The 18,088-nt window shown below is 52.9% G+C and overlaps 2 protein-coding genes across 7 annotated transcripts in view; one reads left to right on the forward strand and one right to left on the reverse strand.

The window, feature by feature from the left end:
• Positions 1-259: 259 nt before the first annotated feature.
• Positions 260-1,199, forward strand: CLDN5 (claudin 5). Its single transcript, XM_015149709.3, is given in 4 exon segments — positions 260-362; positions 365-474; positions 476-496; positions 498-1,199. Coding segments are annotated over 4 exon segments (909 nt in total). The 5' UTR covers positions 260-274; the 3' UTR covers positions 1,188-1,199.
• A 3,006-nt stretch (positions 1,200-4,205) lies between these two features.
• Positions 4,206-18,088, reverse strand: part of CDC45 (cell division cycle 45) — a 44,582-nt gene continuing 30,699 nt past the window's right edge. For 3 of the 6 annotated variants that reach the window (XM_028827988.2, XM_077950857.1, XM_077950855.1), the window contains 9 exons: positions 17,826-17,957; positions 17,481-17,579; positions 16,390-16,551; positions 9,899-10,037; positions 9,738-9,821; positions 8,139-8,257; positions 7,891-7,967; positions 5,887-5,952; positions 4,206-4,330 (listed from right to left, as the gene is read on the reverse strand). In XM_028827988.2, coding sequence (XP_028683821.2) covers positions 5,888-5,952; positions 7,891-7,967; positions 8,139-8,257; positions 9,738-9,821; positions 9,899-10,037; positions 16,390-16,551; positions 17,481-17,579; positions 17,826-17,957 — 877 coding nt within the window. In that variant the 3' untranslated portion in view covers positions 4,206-4,330; position 5,887. Of the gene's footprint in view, positions 4,331-5,886; positions 5,953-7,890; positions 7,968-8,138; positions 8,258-9,737; positions 9,822-9,898; positions 10,038-16,389; positions 16,552-17,480; positions 17,580-17,825; positions 17,964-18,088 lie in introns of all 6 variants that reach the window. The other 3 variants (XM_077950856.1, XM_015149705.3, XM_028827989.2) reach the window with 2 other exon arrangements.

The following is an 18,088-nucleotide window of genomic DNA, read 5'->3' on the forward strand; positions in this document are numbered from 1 at the left end:
CACTGGGCTCAGTAGGGGATGTGGGAGTGGACCGGGTGGTGCAGGCTGGGGGTCAAGCGCCTTCTGAAGTGACGCGGCCGGAACACGCAGGGAGGCGGCCCAAGAAGCGGGCCCTAGGCCAGCCCAGAACGCGCTTGGCCGCGACTAGGATAACCGCGGGTGGGGCTGGGGGCGGCGGCCGGGCGGGGAGCCGTCTCGCGCCCTCAGCTACCCCCCAAGAGCCGTTGTTTTCCTAACTTCAGCTGCCAGGGGCTCTGTGATTGGCTGCGGGACGATGGCCCGAGCACGGATTGGCTGCTTCGGGCCGGGGGGCCGGGCCCGGGGGACAGAATCCGCCCCCGAACCTTCAAAGAGGGTACCCCCGGCAGGAGTTGGCAGACCTAGAAGGTGCGACAGACCCGCGGGGCAAACGGACTGGGGCCGAGAGCCGGGAGCGCGGGCGCAAAGGCACTAGGGCCCGCCCAGGGCGCCGCCGCAGCACGGCCTTGGGGGTTCTGGGGGGCCGTCGGGCTCGCGTCTCTCCTCTAGCCATGGGGTCCGCAGCGTTGGAGATCCTGGGCCTGGTGCTGTGCCTGGTGGGCTGGGGGGGTCTGATCCTGGCTTGCGGGCTGCCCATGTGGCAGGTGACTGCCTTCCTGGACCACAACATCGTGACGGCGCAGACCACCTGGAAGGGGCTGTGGATGTCCTGCGTGGTGCAGAGCACGGGGCACATGCAGTGCAAGGTGTACGACTCGGTGCTGGCTCTGAGCACCGAGGTGCAGGCAGCGCGGGCGCTCACCGTGGGCGCCGTGCTGTTGGCGTTCGTTGCGCTCTTCGTGACCTTGGCGGGAGCGCAGTGCACCACCTGCGTGGCCCCGGGCCCGGCAAAGGCGCGTGTGGCCCTCACGGGAGGCGTGCTTTACCTGCTTTGCGGGCTGCTTGCGCTAGTGCCACTCTGCTGGTTCGCCAACATTGTCGTCCGCGAGTTCTACGATCCGTCTGTGCCCGTGTCGCAGAAGTACGAGCTGGGCGCAGCGCTGTATATCGGCTGGGCGGCCACCGCGCTGCTCATGGTAGGCGGCGGCCTCTTGTGCTGCGGCGCCTGGGTCTGCACCAGCCGTCCCGACCTCAGCTTCCCCGTGAAGTATTCGGCGCCGCGGCGGCCCACGGCCACCGGCGACTACGACAAGAAGAACTACGTCTGAGGGCGCTGGGCACGGCGGGGGCCCTCCTGCCAGCTACGCCTGCGAGGCGTTGGATGAGCCTGGGGAGCCCGCATGGACCGGCGGCTTCCGCCGGTAGCGCCGCGCGCAGGCACCGCAGAACATCCGGCTCTGCACCCCGACGCGGTTCCTCGATGGGCTCCTGCCTGCGCCCGCAGCTGACCCTCTCCTGCCACCAGCCGGGCCCTGCCCTTAACAGACGGACTCGGACAGTTTCCTTTTCTGTGCGCGGCGCTGTTTCCACAGGCAGAGCGGGTGTCAGACTGAGGATGCCGCTTCCCCTCCAAGACGCTGGGGGTCTTGGCTGTTGCCTTACTTCCCAGAGGCTCCTGCTGACTTCGGAGGGGCGGATGGAGAGCCCAGGGACCCCACCGGAGAGATGTGTACAGCTGGTCTTTACCCCATCAGCAGGGCCCGAGCCCAGGGGCCAGTTACTTGGCCTGGACCTCCCGGTCTCACTCCAACATCTCCCCAGGCAAGGCTTGTGGGCACCGGAGCTTGAGAGTGGGCGGGAGTGGGAAGGCTAAGAATCTACTTAGTAAATGGTTTGAACTCTCTCCCGCCTGTGTCCTGTTCTCTGTCCAGCCATCTCCCGTGTCCAGCAGCCCCATTCATCACCCACCAGCCCCGCCCTCCCAAGGACTCCTGTAGGGACCTCCTCCCAGGGCTGGCATTTTCCCCATCCTCCCTGCTACCTTCCCACCAGGTGGGAGACACAGCCACCACTTACTACAGCCCAGAAAGGCGGGATCTGCGGTCAGAAGAGCGGCTGCTGCAGTCATGGGGCCCTGGGGCCCGGGATGGGACAGGGGCGGGGGCAGCGGCAGACCCCATCAGGGTGAAGCGCCCTCAACACAGGCTGGTGAGTGGGGGTCCTGCGATGTGGGAAGTGCTGGGGGTGGGCAGTCAGGCCGCTGGCTTCTCTCAGAAAGGGCTGAGCCCCACACAGCACAGGGCGAGGTTTTCCACTGCCGTCTCAGGGCTTGCCTAGTTCCGGGTCCCATCAAGTGGCCACAGAGGTCTGTAGAACTCCCGACCAGGCCCTTTCCAATGGTGGGTGGGGCAGGAATAGGGGTGAATGCAGGACACGCCAGTCAACAGTGGGGTTGCCATGGGAGGAGGTGCTGACAGCTGGTTGCCCAGAGTACCACACCTTGGCTCCAGCCCTTCGTCCTGGCTCCTTCACCAGTCCCAGCGTAGCTCCCTACAGAGCCTGTGCCCACCCACCCTGCCGGCCTGGCAGCCTGCCCAGACTGGTACTGACAACCAGCACCTGTGCCAGCCCCTGCTGGGGGCACCTTCCTCCTCCAGGGGCTGTATGACCTGGGAGTCAGGGCTGGCCCCTGCCAGGCATCTCGGAATAGGGGGTCTAGAGCCATCTAACAGTCACTGAGAGCTCATTGTTTTTAGCCTTGTTCTAGGTACTTTGACTTAACACATTTTTAACTTTTGACATAAAGCTAGAAGCAGAAGAGAGCAGCTGATGAAGGGGGCATGCTGCAGGGAAGAGCTCTAAGCCCAGCTGGAAGGAAGACTTGGCATCTGCTCCAACCTGGCCTCGGGGGCCCTGCCCAGAAATGTCTGGGCCACATCCAGTGGCAGGGAGTCTCCTAGGTCTGGCCAGGCTACCACCATGGGGCAGTGGCAGAACCCCAAGAATGTGGGCTCAGTGGGGCTTAGGGCAGCCGCTGGAATGTGTGGCAGCTTCCTGGGAGCTGCTGTGGAACCAGAGGTGGGATGAGTTACAGGGATAGGGGCCCCACAGTGCAGAGGTCCTCAGGAGGCCTGACCTGTGCCCCACCTGGGCCTGTAGAGCAGGGACCAAGAGCAGTCCCCAAGCTTGGGAGTGTGTGATCCCAGAGCTGTGGCCCTGGGCAGAGCCGGAAACAATGGTCCTTACACTCTTGCATCTGGCCACTGGGGCTGGGTAGTACCAGGTCTGGTGCGTTTGGTCAGAAGCCGAGGCTCAAGGCTGCCTGGGAGGGCTGCATCCCACACAAGCTGTTTCCTAAGAAAGGAAGGGCATGGGGCTGGGCATGGGATGGCTCACGGCTATAATCCCAGCACTTTGGGAGGCCGAGGGGGGCGGATCACAAGGTCAGGAGATCAAGACCATCCTGGCCAACATGGCAACACCCCATCTCTACTAAAAATACAAAAATTAGCTGGGCGTGGTGGCCATGCCTGTAATCCCAGCTACTCAGGAAGCTGAGGCAGGAGAACTGCTTGAACCCTGGAGGCAGAGGAAGCAGTGAGCCGAGATCGTGCCACTGCACTCCAGCCTGGCGACAGAGCGAGACTGTCTCAAAAAAAACAAAACAAAACAAAACAAAAAAACGAAGGGCATGGAAAGGCAGCTGCATAGCCTCTGAACTTTCCCAAATGGCCAGGGTGGGCAGCTCAAGGGCCCCAGGGAGCTGTGCAAACCACCAGAGGCGAGGGGGGTGCCCAGCCTCCAGTCCAGCTCTGACCCTTTTGTGCCCACTGCCCTTTGCCAAGGGCTGCACCAAGACCAGCCCCACCTACCTGTGTGCGCTTTTCCAGGTCACTCTTTCTGAGCTTTTCCCCACTGACTTAAAACCTACCCAAATCACTCCTGCCTTCAAAGACCTGAAAAAGAGTGCTGGACGATGAGACCCACGGGTGGCGGGATGGCTGAGAGAGTGGACTAGCTATGTGGCTGAGGCCAAGTGGACCGGTGGAAGTGGTAGGTGGACAGAGCCAGGTGCTGGAAGTGGTAGGTGGACAGAGCCAGGTGCTGGGCACCACTAGGCAGTGGCCAGTGCAGGTGCTGTGAGGCGGCGGGGATGCTGAGGGGTACTGACCTCTGCCCACTGCCACCCGGAGGTCCTGGAGGACAGAGTGAGGAGATCTTGTACTTCGGGCCAATCCTCATGCTGATTTCCTGCCAGGCGCTGAGGGTACCTGGGGCCCAGGACCTATAGAAGACTCAAGGCACACCTAAGCACTGGCCTCGAGACCAGAGCCACAATGGGGACGGAGCCTAAAATAAGCATTTTATTTAATAAAAAATGGCTTCTACATCTCAAATCATGTACATAACTTACAATCTAAATGAAAGCCAGTTATATAAATAAGGAGGTCATTCCTGAAGAAATCAAATTCTAGAAAAGAAAACAAAAAACAAGTTTCAAACAATGTTGATGTGCCACCAAATTAAACAAACTGCCCAGGCATTCCCTCTGGGTAGTGCTTCTGAGTAGCCAGGACTGCTTGTGGGGGTGAGGCCACCCCAGACTCAGAGGCCTCTGCTGTCCTCACAGCACCCCTTGCCTGGGCTGAGCTGTCCTACATCAGAGCTCCTTCCAGGCACCTTCTCACCTCACGGACCCCACCCAGCTGCTCAGCCAGCCCCCTGGCACCCTCCCATGGGGTCTCTCCCTCCATCCCTCGGTACTCTGCTGCTCAGCCCTCCTGGCCCAGGCCACCTGTACCCCTGCCTCAGTGGAAAAACACACAGCAGCATAACATCATCACCAAGCAGGCTGCAGGGAAGGGGTCTGCCTCTAGCACCCACTCCACTGCTGGAGAGCCCCACCTCTGCATCTGCCCCACACTACACAGTCCTGTGCTGATGCTCACATTCATCGTCTAAGGAGAGAGTGGGCCCCATTTTTGGATGAGGAAACAGGCTCAGTCTGATTAGGTGGCTGGTCCAAGGTCACTGCTGATGAGCCTACAGAACTTGCCAAAAACCCGAGGGTCTGACCCAGAGCCCTTCCCCTAACATGGGCCCTGTGTAGTCCAGGCCACCCTGAGAGGAACTGTGGGGTCCCTGAGGCCCCCTGTGCTGTTGTCAGTCGAACACCCCCACTCCAGCCCCAAAAGAACAGGTGCTTGCCCCTGGAGGGATGGACAGACGGACGGATGGGTGGGAGAGTGGGAAGGACCCCAGGCCTGGCCTGAAGGACCTCCTACAACACAGCCTTGGCAGGGCCCTTCTGCCACAGCCGCAGCCTCCAGGCTAGAGCTCCGGGAGATGCAGGGCTGGATGTGGCATTCCCTGTGGGGAACCTGGGCTGAGAGATGGTCACAAAGACACAAGGCAGGCCTATTTCCTGGGAACCCTTAAGAAAGAGGTAGTACACGGGGCAGTGGGAGGTGTCCCGGGTCAGTGACCTGCCAGTGAATCCCATCGGGGCCCTCAGGACAGCTGTGTGCTGGTGAAGGCCCCAGCAGAACCGGCACTTTGGAATTCCCAGCTGAGTGGCTGCCAACAGCTTTGCCTTCTCATGAGCCAAGCACACAAAAGCCTACATGCCTGCTCTGTGGGCTCTTGCCCAGCACTTGACATGAAGGCTGTGGGACAGGAGGCTCCAGGTGGCCTCCGAGGGCAGCACCAGGGAGTCTGTGTGTGACATGTGTCACACGGGATGCCCAGCCCCAGAGTGTGGTCAGCAGAGGGTGAATACCAGCTCTTTCTGAAGGGATCGCAGGGGCTTAATGAAATTAGCTACCTCAAAATGCCCCATTGTGGCCCTGCTGGCAGCCTAAGGACAGATGTGCTTGGGAAAAATGTGTTGGCTCCAATCTCCTCAAGAACCCTGCTTTGGTCTGAAACCCAAGTAAAAGCCTCCGTTGAGGGAGGACAGAGCAGGGCATCAGGGTCGGGCTCTGAGGGGGCTGCTACAGTTGCCCCTGCAGAACCCCTGTAACTCACCCTAGGATAGGAGGGAAATCAGTGCATCCAGAAACTTGCTCCGATCCTCAGCTTTCAGCTCAATTACTGAAGTAATGAAAGAAAAACAGCCGTGAGAAGGGAGGAGTAGGAACACAAGGCAGGGCACAGAACTGCCCCCGCCGCCGGCCCTCCACCGCATTCCAAAGTGTGCAGCTCCTCCTGGTCTGTGGTGTTCTGCACTCAGTGGTTGTGTCTCTGTCTCACTGTACCTCGTCGTCAGAACTGCTGTCTGCACTGCTAGAGAGGCCAGGGCTGGGGAGTGCAGAGAACCCCGCCCCGGGAAGCCAATAGAGGGGACACAGGGAGGGGCCCTACAGACCTGGACAGAAACGGGCCTGCCCACCCCACCTGGCATGAATCCTGGTCCCCAGAGTGGGTTGTGGAAGTCCTTGGGTGGGGCAGGACACTTTTGGACGCACTCTGGCCAATGCCTCGGCTTCAGTGTTCTCTTCCCCACAAGGGGACATGGTGCAAACTGCCCATATCACAGGGCCCTCAGGCTCAGCTGAGCACACAAACCCTCACCACAAAGCAAAACTAGCCCCCAGAACGGGGCTGGCCTGGCCCTGGGAGCCGTCTATGCCGCCAGCCACAGCCCCGAGAGCCCCAGATCCAGCCCGACACAGGTGGGTACTGGCCATGGCCCACTCTGCACCCCCACCCCTGGCTGTCTACCCTCAGGGAGACCAGGCAGTTCCCAGCCCGAATCCTCCCTGTATAATGAAGCCAGATATTCTGCAGGCCAGTGGGTGTCCATTCACCTCTCCCACAGCACAAGCACAAAAGAGTTAGCAGGGGCTGCTGTGCGGGGTGAACCGACGCCACACAGTGCCACAGCCATGGCTGGGTCTGGCTCAAGGAAGGCAGCTCTGAGATGGCTGAGGCCACTTCAACAAAGGCTGGATCTCCCATGACAGTGTCTATCATTGTTGAGGAATCCGTGGTGATGAGGCAAGAAAATTTCCTTTCTCAGAGGTGCGGGAAGTACTGAGGTTGTTGAGCTGAACTGTCTCCCCCAAATCCCTATGTTGAAGCCCTAACCCCCAGGACCTTAGAATGTGACTGTGGCAATTAAGTTCAAATGGGGTTGTTAGGATGGGCTCTAATCCAATCTGTCTGGTGTCCTCGGAAGATGAAGCGGTTTGGACACACACACCAGGGAGGTGTGCAGAGGGAAGACCATGTGAAGACACAGAGAGAAGGCGGGCATCTGTGTGAGCCAAGGAGAGAGGCCTCAGGAGAAGCCAGCCCTGCCCCGCCTTGACCTGGGCCTTCTCGCCCCTAGGACTGGGAGGAGACACGTGGTTGAAGCCACCCTGTCTGTGGTATTTTGCTATGGCAGCTTTAGCAAACTAACCCAGGGTGAAATATCAGTAAGTCTGTTTTACTTTAAAGCCTGTCAATAAGAATAAAAAGGCAAACACAGCCGAATGTGAACCATCTTCTGTGCTGGTGCTGGGGAAGCAACAGGCGGGCAGGCCCATATATTCTGGGCTCATCTGACACATAGGTGGGGCTAGTGTCCCAGCTGTCTCACAGGTAGCACCTATCACGACACACACCTTTAACCCGTGGAGAGGGGGCTGGGCACAGCATGGGGTGGTATCCTGGGTCATCACAGGCCCTGCTGTTTCCTCATCCCATGAAACAGAAACAACCCAACCCTGACAGGTGAGACGGAGGCCCAGGGGCCCTGGTGGCCAGTTCTCTAGGCTTGCTGGGAAAGTGATCCTTAGCACTGGCTGTAAGGCCAGAGTCAGGCCTGTCATTCCCTGGGAAACACTTTTTCCCTTTCTAAGGAGCCTGAGGCTCACCAGAGCTCCCTGAGCCACCAGGAGTAGCCTGTCTGAGGGCCGGATCTGGAAGGTCAAGAGAGCTGTTGGCCAGGCTCCTCCAGCCATGCCAACTTGCCTGGTTCCAGGGCCTGCAGTGGCATTGAAGGGTCAGGTGGGGAAGTGTGGCAGAGTGGCAGAAGACTCTTACCTGAGAGGTCAAAATGGTTGTGCAGCATCCGGGAGCTGGTGCTTTCCGCTGCCTTCTCAAATGCCCGCCCAAAAAAGCTGCAGATACACAAGACATGTCAGGGATCAGGCTGCCTGCAATGGACCTTTCCCATCTCTGGCCCCAGGACAAACACTAGAGGCAAATACCACTCTACTCAGCAGGGCTAACAAGCTGACACCCCCAACACCCCCCACCCTCCAGTCCCAGGACGAGTGGAAATTGCTCACTTCTTCCTGTCCGAGCTGTCGGTCTCTGGGGGGATGCCCACCATGGTCACTGTGCCATGCTCCACGCTCAGGGGGGCAGCCATCACCAGAGGCAGCAGCTTGCAGCGCCTGTTCTTTGTCTATGGAGTTGGAGAGAGCACCCTCTGTCAGAGTACGATGGGCCCCAGCTCACCACTCAGAGCCCAGAGCCCGACAGCACCCACTCACTCTACTCCCCAGAGCCTCCAGGGACTCTGTCATCAGAGAAGATGCCTTGGTCCCCACCCAGCCACCCCAAGTTAGATGCCCAAGGCCAGGGTCTAATTCCCAGTCCAGGGAGCTCTCCAAGCATCTGCCCTCCTGTACCCACAGCGTGGTACTGTGGCCACGATGCTGTGTCCCCACGCCTCCTTGTGTACCAGCCTAGCCCCACTGCCCCTTGGCTGTTTGTTGCAGGGAGCCCGCCCTGCTGTCTCCTCCCTCACCTCCTTCAGGTCCTGCGGCAGCTGCCACCTTCTCCAGGAGGCCCCAGGCCACCCCGCCTCGTCCTGCTCCATCCCCTGGCAGCACATGCTCTCATCTTAACCGCAGCTACCACTCCTTATCCCCTCTCGCTGGCACGCTCCCTCAGGATAAAGGTTCAGGGCCTCCTTCTCTGCTGTGCCTGCGGCACCCACACCCTACAGCCCAGGTGACCAGCATTCCTGGTGTGTCTAGGACTGAGGGGTGTCCCAGGATGTGCACCAGGATGGGCAGTCACTCCATGACAACAGGGCCAAGCAGGTGCTGGATGTTCAAAACATGTCTGATAAATGAATGGATCCTGTAAAGTAGGTATGTGTTCATCCATTTCATGGATGAGGAAACAGGCTCAGATCAGATTATCTACCTCACGTCACACAACTGGCAAATGAGGAGGCTGATCTTTGAACACAGCCTAGAGGACTTCAAGGCCCATGCTCTGTCCCTAGTTCATCTTTGATATTACCTGGTTGATAGAGCACATGTCATCTGTCATCATTTTTCTGGTTAGTTCAGTAGCAAAAGAAAAGTTCAACTTCCTGTTAGCACATTTTGTTTGAAATAGCCCCCTGCATAAACTCTCATCCTCGAAGCAGAGGGGGACTTCAATTATTGAAATGTCACATCTGGGAAGAGCCCCATGCTGGCTGGGTGAGGACCCCTGCCCTAAAGCCAGCCAAGTTAGGAGTGTGTTCCAGGTCAACGCAAAGAGGGGGTTAGGCCACACAGAAGACAAAGCCAGGCACAGGAAATCAGCCTAGTGGACAACCTGTTGCTGGGAAGCCAGTCTCTGCTACAACCATCCTGCTTTCCCTGACCTGCGACAATAGCACACAAGCCCCAGCCCTATTCACTCCGCGAGGGCCCCTCCCTACTCGTCTGAGTGACTTAGACAGCAAGTGATGAATCAGAGCTTGAGAGAACTGGAAGGTTCCTAGGGGTCAGCTGAGGAAAAGACAGCTCAGAAAAAAGTAATGGATATGCCTAGACCTTGCAGCTGGTGAACAGCCACAGGGACCCCAAGCATCTAACTCCCAGTCCAGGGAGCTCTCCAAGCACCTGCCCTCCTGTACCCACAGCACCCGCCTGGCCTCTCACCGAACACACAAAGGACTTGAGCAGGTGTTTGCTGAGCAGGCTCAGGGACGCCGGCCTGGAGAACAGCACGACATCTGGAGTGCCCTGTGGAGGCGAGACAGATGGTCAGACGAAGCCACTGGTGCTGTGGCCAGGCGCCTGTGCTCTGTGGGAAGCCTGACCTCCATGAGGGAGCAGTACAGGAAAGGCCCCTGGGAGATGACGAGGTTGGTGCAAAGGCAGCTGGCAATGGTCTGCTGGGTGGCTCGTAGCTGCTTCTTGGCGAGTTCCAGGCCATGGTAGAGTTTGTCCAGGTTACTCCTGCAACAGGGCAGACACATGGCTTTGGTGGTGCTTGTCAGGTGGTGCTTTGGTAAAATACCAAGGTCACAAATAAGATTGCTTGGCTACCGGTTCAGAAAGAGGTTTGGGGATAAGAATTTATCTTCTCTCCCTCCTGAGTTCTCTCTCACATGAAAGGAAATAATTTTTTAAATTGTATAAACACACAGCAATCCAGTGAGAGGTGGGAGAGGGTGCAAGCATCAGAAGACAGAAGATTAAAAGCCAACAGAGGGAAGATCCCACACAGGAGGGCCCAGGAGGACTGACACAGGGGAGGCTTGGGCAAGGGCTGGAGGTTGGATGACGGATCGCCTCAAACTCAACAGATTTTTACTCTTCCCTCGAAAAAGGGAGGCTCCCCTCTGAGTACGTGAAATGTACCCTCTGTGTATAAGTAGAGTCCTCAAGCAAAGCCTCTGGGCTTTACAGTGGGGAGTCACAAAGTGTCACAGTTGGCTCCTGCCTGCAAAGGTGAAGCGATGTCTTATGACCAGTGAGCTGTGCCCAGATATCCAGGGCTCAGCCAAGGGTCCACGATCCCCTTCTTGAATATGAAAGACATCAGATCATTTGAGAAATGCCTGTGGCCTGAAAAAATAACCCTGAAGGAAACAGATAATTTGGAGAACAAAAGAAAGTTAAAATGAACTCTAACTAGTATCTTCAGAGAGATGTGTGCAACTCTTACATTCCTAAACCAAGAACAGGATGCTATGAAAAACGAACAGTCAAAAACTAGGAAATGTTGATGGAAATAAAAACAATTGCAAAAGATAAAACATCCACTCAAAGTCCAGAGGATAAGTCAAGAAAAGCTTCCTCAACATAGGTAACAAGACAAAGTTACGGAAAATGTAAGGCAAAAATATAAGACAGAGCATCATCATTCCAGGAAGCCTGGAAAGCAAGAATAAAAAACATGGATGTTTTCTGTGGAGGGAATAGTAAAGAAATAGTAAAATGAAGATACCGTCAGATATATAAGAACTCAGAAAGTTTATCTCACATGTGACTTTTATTTGAATGTTACTTAAGAACTGTGCTCTAATTTAATGAGGGAGTAAATGAAACAAAGATGAAGATCCCAAGAAACATTGGACCTAACTAAGAGGCACAGCCAAGATTTGGACATCCATGAGGATAGTGGAAGGCAGGCCTAGAGAGCTGTAGGTCCAGGCTGTGGTGAGCAGACAGAATCCCAGACTCTTCAGCAAAAAGGGGCTCAGAGAATAACGGCTGGAAGGAGTTTGGGGGAGAAAAAAAATGAATGTGATAAAGGAGGCAATTAAAAACGCCAGGAAAAACAAAGAGCTGTGCCAGATAGTAATCCATTATTACACATGATTGTCTCTGGAATAGTTTATTAGCACAATAAAGTAAACTATTTGTTGACTTTCATCTTTTAAAATCAACCTATAGGCTGGGCGCAGTGGTTCACGCCTGTAATCCCAGCACTTTGGGAGGCCGAGGTGGGCAGATCACGAGGTCAGGAGATCAAGACCATCCTGGCTAACACGGTGAAACCCCATCTCTACAAAAATTAGCTGGGCATGGTGGCGGGTGCCTGTGGTCCCAGCTACTCAGGAGGCTGAGGCAGGAGACTGGCGGGTGAACCCAGGAGGAGGAGCTTGCAGTGAGCCGAGATCGCACAACTGTACTCCAGCCTGGGCGACAGAGCGAGACTCCGTCTCTAAAAAAATAAATAAATAAAATAAAATAAAATAAAATAAAATCAACCTACAGCCAAAGATAAGACAAATTATCTTTTTCTCTATCCCAAGATTGTTATCAGTCTTGAAAATGTAAAAGCACAAATTTCAGAAAATACCAAGGAGAGCTGAAGAGCAAAGTAAGGCTGTTTCCACAGCTTGGATATCTGTCCCCTCGAAACCTCATGTTGAAATCTGATCCAAGATCGCAGAGATGGGGTCTAATGGGAAATGTTTGGATCATGGGGGCAGATCCCTCATGAATAGATGAATGCCCTACCTGGGGCTAGGGGGTATAAGTGAGTTCTTACTCTATTAGTTCCCATGACAGCTGGTTGTTAAAAAGAGCCTAGTACTTTCCTCCTTTCTCTTCCTTCCTCCATTACCACATGGTCTCTGCACACACCAGCTCCCCTTTTGCCATGAGTGGAAGCAGCCTGAGGCCCTCACCAGATGCAGATGCCCAATCTTGAGCATTCCAGCCATCAGAATTGTGAGCCAAATAAACCTTTTCTCTTTATAAATTACCCAGCCTCAGGTACTCCTTTACAGCAACACAAAATGGATTAAGAGTGTTTCAAATATCCTTTTCTTACAAAGTAGGGAGATGAGACACTGGTGATGAAAGAAGACATAAATATGTTAAAGTTACAAAGAAGTTAAAAATAGTGGCATAACTGTACCAACAGGAGGGAAGGTGGACAAGAGTGGGACAGATGCTCCTTTGTCACAGTAGGAAGTTGGTAGACAATGTCTAAAGCCTACCCATCAATGCTGGGACGATGGCAACAACAGTGGTAAGACAGTGTTTGGATTTCCCCAAATTTCTAGATAAAAGTAGAGCAACTATATTGCAAAATGAAAAACTTGGGACCCACATTTGCAACAAATTAAGAGAACAAGGGAACACTTCAAACCCCAAAGTGTAAGCAGGTGAAAAGAGACCATGAACAGCCAGACAGGTACACCATCTATATCAGTGCGAGAGAAAGCCGAGAGGTAGTGAGACCTAAGAAGACTTAAAACTCCAGGCAACTGGAGAGCAGTGGCCCAGACTGAGAGGAAGTTTGCCCTATGCGACAGCAGGTGAGTGCAGTGGGCCAAGGGAAAGTATAAGGGGCCTCCCTAGAGTGCAAGGAGTCCTGGTAATGAGCAAGGGGTCCTGTTAAACAGCAAGGAATCCTGGTAAAGTATAAGGAGACTATAGTAAAGAGTAAGGGGTCCAGCCTGGCCAACATGTCTCTACAAAAAATACAAAAATTAGCCAGGTGTGGTGGCACATGCCTGTAGTCCCAGTTACTTGGGAGGCTGAGGCAGGAGACTCGCTTGAACCTGGGAGGCAGAGGTTGCAGTGAGTGGAAATCGTGCCACTGCACACCAGCTTAAGTGACAGAGTAAGACCTTGCCTCCAAAAAAAAAAAAAAAAAAAAAAAAAGAAATTAGCCTTCATGACCTTGGGTTAGGCAATGGTTTCTTAGCTATGACACCAAAAGTGCAAGAAACAAAGGAAAAAGCAGATCACTTAAATGTCATCAAAATTAACAAATTTTATATTTCCTAGGACACTGACAAAGTGAAAAGCCAGCCTACAGAATGGGAGAAAATACTTGCAAATTACTTATCTGATAAGGGATTTGTATGTAGGATATATAAAAATTTTAGGCTGGGCACGATGGTTTATACCTATAATCCCAGTTCTTTGGGAGGCCAAGGCCAGAAGACTACTTGAGCCCAGGAGTTTGAGACCAGCCTGGGCAACATGGTAAGACCTCATCTCCACTAAACATTTAAAAATTAGCAGGTGTGGAAGCTCATGCCTGTAATCCCAGCTACTCAGGAGGCTGAGGTGGGAGGATGGCTTGAACCAAGGAGTTTGAGTCTGCAGTGAGCCATGATTGCACCACTGCATTCCAGCTTGAGCAACAGAGTGATACCCTGTCTAAAAAAAAAAAAAAAAAAAAAAAAAAAGACAAAGGACTCGAATAGACAATTCTCCTAACAAGATACACGAATGACCAATAAGCACATGAGAAGATGCTCAACACTGACCAATAAGCACATGAGAAGATGCTCAACACTATTAGTCATCAAGAAAATGCAAATCAAAACCATGAGATACCACTTCATACTCACTGGGATGGCTGTAATCCAAAAGATGGACAAAAACAAGTGTCGGTGAGGATGTGAAGAAACTGAAACCCTCCCACCTGGTGGGAATGTAAAATGGTGCAGCTGCTGTGGAAAACAGTCTGGCAGTTCCCCAAAAGGTTAAACCTAGTGTTACCATGTCACCCAGTATTTCCACTTGTAGGTATATAACCAAAAGAAACAAAGACATGACTACACAAAAACTTGTACATCTAGGTTCACAGAAGCATTAGTCACAATAGTCAACAGGTGGAAACAAACCACATGCCCATCAACTGATGAACTTATAAATGAAATAGAATATATCCATCCAATGGAATATTATTTACAATAAAAAGATATTTGCTGGGCGTGGTGGCTCATGCCTGTAATCCCAGCACTTTGGGAGGCCAAGGCAGGCGGATCACAAGGTCAGGCGTTTGAGACCAGCCTGGCCAACATGGTGAAACCCCGTCTCTACTAAAACTACAAAAATTAGCTGGGCTTGGTGGCATGTGCCTGTAATCCCAGCCACTCGGGAGGCTGAGGCAGGAGAATTGCTTGAACCCAGGAGGCAGAGGTTGCAGTGAGCCGAGAACATGCCACTAAACTATAGCCTGGGCAACAGAGTGAGACTCTGTCTCGGGTGCAGGGGGAGGAAGACATATAGTCCCAATACATCCTACAATATAGATGAGCCTTGCAAACATGATGCTAAGTGAAGACCCCAGTCACAAAGAACCACATCTTGTATGATCCCATTTGTATGAAATGCTCAGAACAGTCAATTCATAAAGACAAAAGGGAGATTGGTGGTTGCCAGAGGCTGGGAGGATCTCTCTAGGGCAATGAAATGCTCTAAAATTAAACAGTGGTAATTGGTGCACAACCTTGCAAAACCTAACTGCAACCTACTAAAAGTCATTGCAGGCTAGGCACAGTGGCTCATGCCTGTTCATCCCAGCACTTTGGGAGGCTGAGGTGGAAGGATTGCTTGAGCCTAGGAATTTGAGACCAGTATGGGCAACACAGTGATATCATATCTCTACAAAAATTTTAAAAATTAGCAAGGTGTGGTGGCATGCACCTGTTGTCCCAGCTACTCAAGAGACTGAGGTAGAGGATTGCTTGAGGCTGCTGTGAGCTATGAGCATGCCGCTGCACTCCAGCCTGGGCAACAGAGCGAGACCCTGTCTCTAAAAAAGTAAAAAATAAATAATAAAAGCCATCACATTGTACACGTTAAATGGGTGAACTGTATGGCATGCAAATTGTATCTCAATAAATCTGTGGGAAAAAAAAAGTGTGCTTGGGAGCAGAACCAGGAAATCCCAGAAAGCAGGCCCCCATATATACATATGCATCTTTACCACTGCACAAAAGCAACAGAAGTGGCAGCTCTTGAAGTCAGAAAAGCTGTCCGAATCATGCCTCCTCCTCCTAAAAAGTCAGGGAAAGGAAATTTATAAATAAAGAGCATGAGAGAAGTAGCAAAGTCAAATCCCCTCAAAGTCACTACTAGAAAAAAAGAGAAGAAGGAACAGGAACACCTCCCTGGACAATGAAAGCACACTAATGTGAAAGTTGCAGATCCCAGGATGAAATCACTTTTTGTCAGGCCCAAACAAATTAAAGCTGAGAAAGCACCAAGGAAGAGAGCTCCTGCTTGCATGTCTGGAATAAAGACTCAAAGACTTTCTAAATAACCCCACAAGAAATCCCTTCTTTAGGACTGCAACAATTCAGATAAGATGCTCTTAAAATATAACACTTGCCCAGTAATGCATCTTCACCAATGAACTGATGCCAACTCTGGCTTTGAGTCTCTGAAACCAATGAATTGTTTCCAAGCTAGCTTATGTGAACTTCTCCTTTTGCCAATAAAAGCTTCCCCTTAGCCTCCTGTCTTTGGATGCATATTTGGGTTACCACAGCTGTGCATCACAGACACTATAATCCTCTTTTCTAATTCCCAGATAAATTCAATGTATTTGGAGATATTTTGCTCTGATGTCTGTAGTCTGACACTAGAAAGATATGCTAAAAAAAAGATCCAAATTGTCACATTCTATTTCAAAACAAGCAAAAAGACAAGGAAAAATACAGGACATCTCAGGAAGTAAGATAAGAAAGAATTAGAAAATTAAAAAATTGAGAAATGACAACTAAACTGTAAGATTAAACACAAGAATGAATATACACAACAAACAATGCCTTTTGTTAAGAGATACAAAAGGTAAAAAAAGAAAATTTTAAAAATCAAAAAGAAAAAAGAGCCAAAAAGGATTCAAGAGAAAGTGACAAATACTGAAGAGGGGCAGGTAATATGTCAGGTACATGCCACGCTGGCATTGTGATTCCAGTTCACACAAGCAGTTTCTGCAGGACACAGTCACTCCCACAGCCCTGGGGTCCCCGTAACTGACCTCCCTGGCCACTATAAGAACCAGTGTTGGCCCCATGAGGCAATGGCAAACCCACAGCCCTCCTACCTAGAGAGGCTGTCCAGAGCCTGGATGAAGTGATCTGTCCCTGAGCCATCCCTCTCGGGGCTCTCCATCAAAGACATGGTGGCAAAGACCACATCGCTGGCCAGGAACTTGTGCTTGAACCCAAAATGAATGCTGAAAGTCTGCACGCGCATGTCCTTCATCCTGTCACAGGAGCAAACACAGCTGTCACCCTCAAATTGTGGGCGAGCTCTCAGTGCCAGGCAGGCCAACAGATGTGCTAATGTCCCTTACATGCCCGAGCCAATGCTTCCAGCACAGCTGTGCTGCTCAGAGGATGAGGCAGGTCAGAACATCCAGACATACCGGCCCTGCAGCCCAGAGTGGCCAGATGCCTTCTCGTCAACAGCTGTTTGGCTGGCTTACGGGTGTGTGGGGTCCTCTCCTACACCCTAGCATGCCAGCTGGCTGGGGTGGGAGAAGCCAGGGGCCTCCAGGAGTGCCCACGGACTTGGTTGGGCAGAGTTCACCTGAACCTGGCTCTGTGGCCCATTTGCTGTCTCCAGTGAAACAGACTGGGGTCAATCTCACAGGTCCCACAGCAGCCCCGGGATCCAAGGATCCTAAATCTCACAAGCTTGAAAAAGTCCTATTTTTTTTTTTTTTTTTTTTGAGACGGAGTCTTGCTCTGTGCCCCAGGCTGGAGTGCAGTGGCGCGATCTCAGCTCACTGCAAGCTCCGCCCCCCCAGGTTCACGCCATTCTCCTGCCTCAGCCTCCCGAGTAGCTGGGACTACAGGCGCCCGCCACCTCGCCCGGCTAATTTTCTTGTATTTTTAGTAGAGACGGGGTTTCACCGTGTTAGCCAGGATGGTCTCGATCTCCTGACCTCGTGATCCGCCCGTCTCGGCCTCCCAAAGTGCTGGGATTACAGGCTTGAGCCACCGCGCCCGGCCAGAAAAAGTCCTATTTTTAACCCAAAAAGAACTCAAGACTTCAGGAATGGCCAGACTCGCATAACACTAATTGTACATTCTTGGGTTGTTGTTTTTTTTTTTTGCATTATTTTAGGAGCACAGTTAAAGTAGAACTTTTCACTTTAAAGAAGCTCAATCCAGAAAAATGTGTGTTTACCCAAATTTATTTGCAGACTCTTCAATCATTTCCCGCAAATTCTCCTTCAAGGAGATGTCCATGGCCTGGAACTTCTGCTTCACCTGCTTCAGGGGAAGACTGGAAAGAACAAGCCCAAGCCACATGAGCAAGGTCACCACACACCGACAGGGTGGAAAGAAACCCAAACCAAGGGCAAGCAAGGATGTCCCCGCACCGGCATTCGGAGGATATTCTGGGATCTAGGGCGAGGAGCTTATGGCAGGACAGGCTGCATTTTATAACTAAGTTGGTTACAACAAAGCAGAGGGGCTTTTCCCTTGGGGGTGGCCAGGGCTGGCACTGCAGGCCCAGGCAGTCACTCACCCCATGTCTGCGAGGAACTCCTGGAGCCGTTTCTGTCCGTGCACAGACCACAGCTTGAACCTGGCTGCGGTATAGCTGGTGTTGCACAGGCTGTCATGGAGGGACCAGTGCTGGTAGAGCGCCAGGCGGAGGCTGGGCCTGCTGTCAAGGAGCATGCAAGCACCCACTGGCTGCCCTGAGCACACAGCCCCACCCTCGTAACTCCAGCAGGTGGGCCACTCTGATGGTGGAGCCCTTCCTTGCCGGGCCTGCCTGCACGACCA

The sequence above is a fragment of the Macaca mulatta genome, chromosome 10 (genome assembly GCF_049350105.2).
Source record: "Macaca mulatta isolate MMU2019108-1 chromosome 10, T2T-MMU8v2.0, whole genome shotgun sequence".
NCBI classification, from domain to species: Eukaryota; Metazoa; Chordata; class Mammalia; order Primates; family Cercopithecidae; genus Macaca; species Macaca mulatta.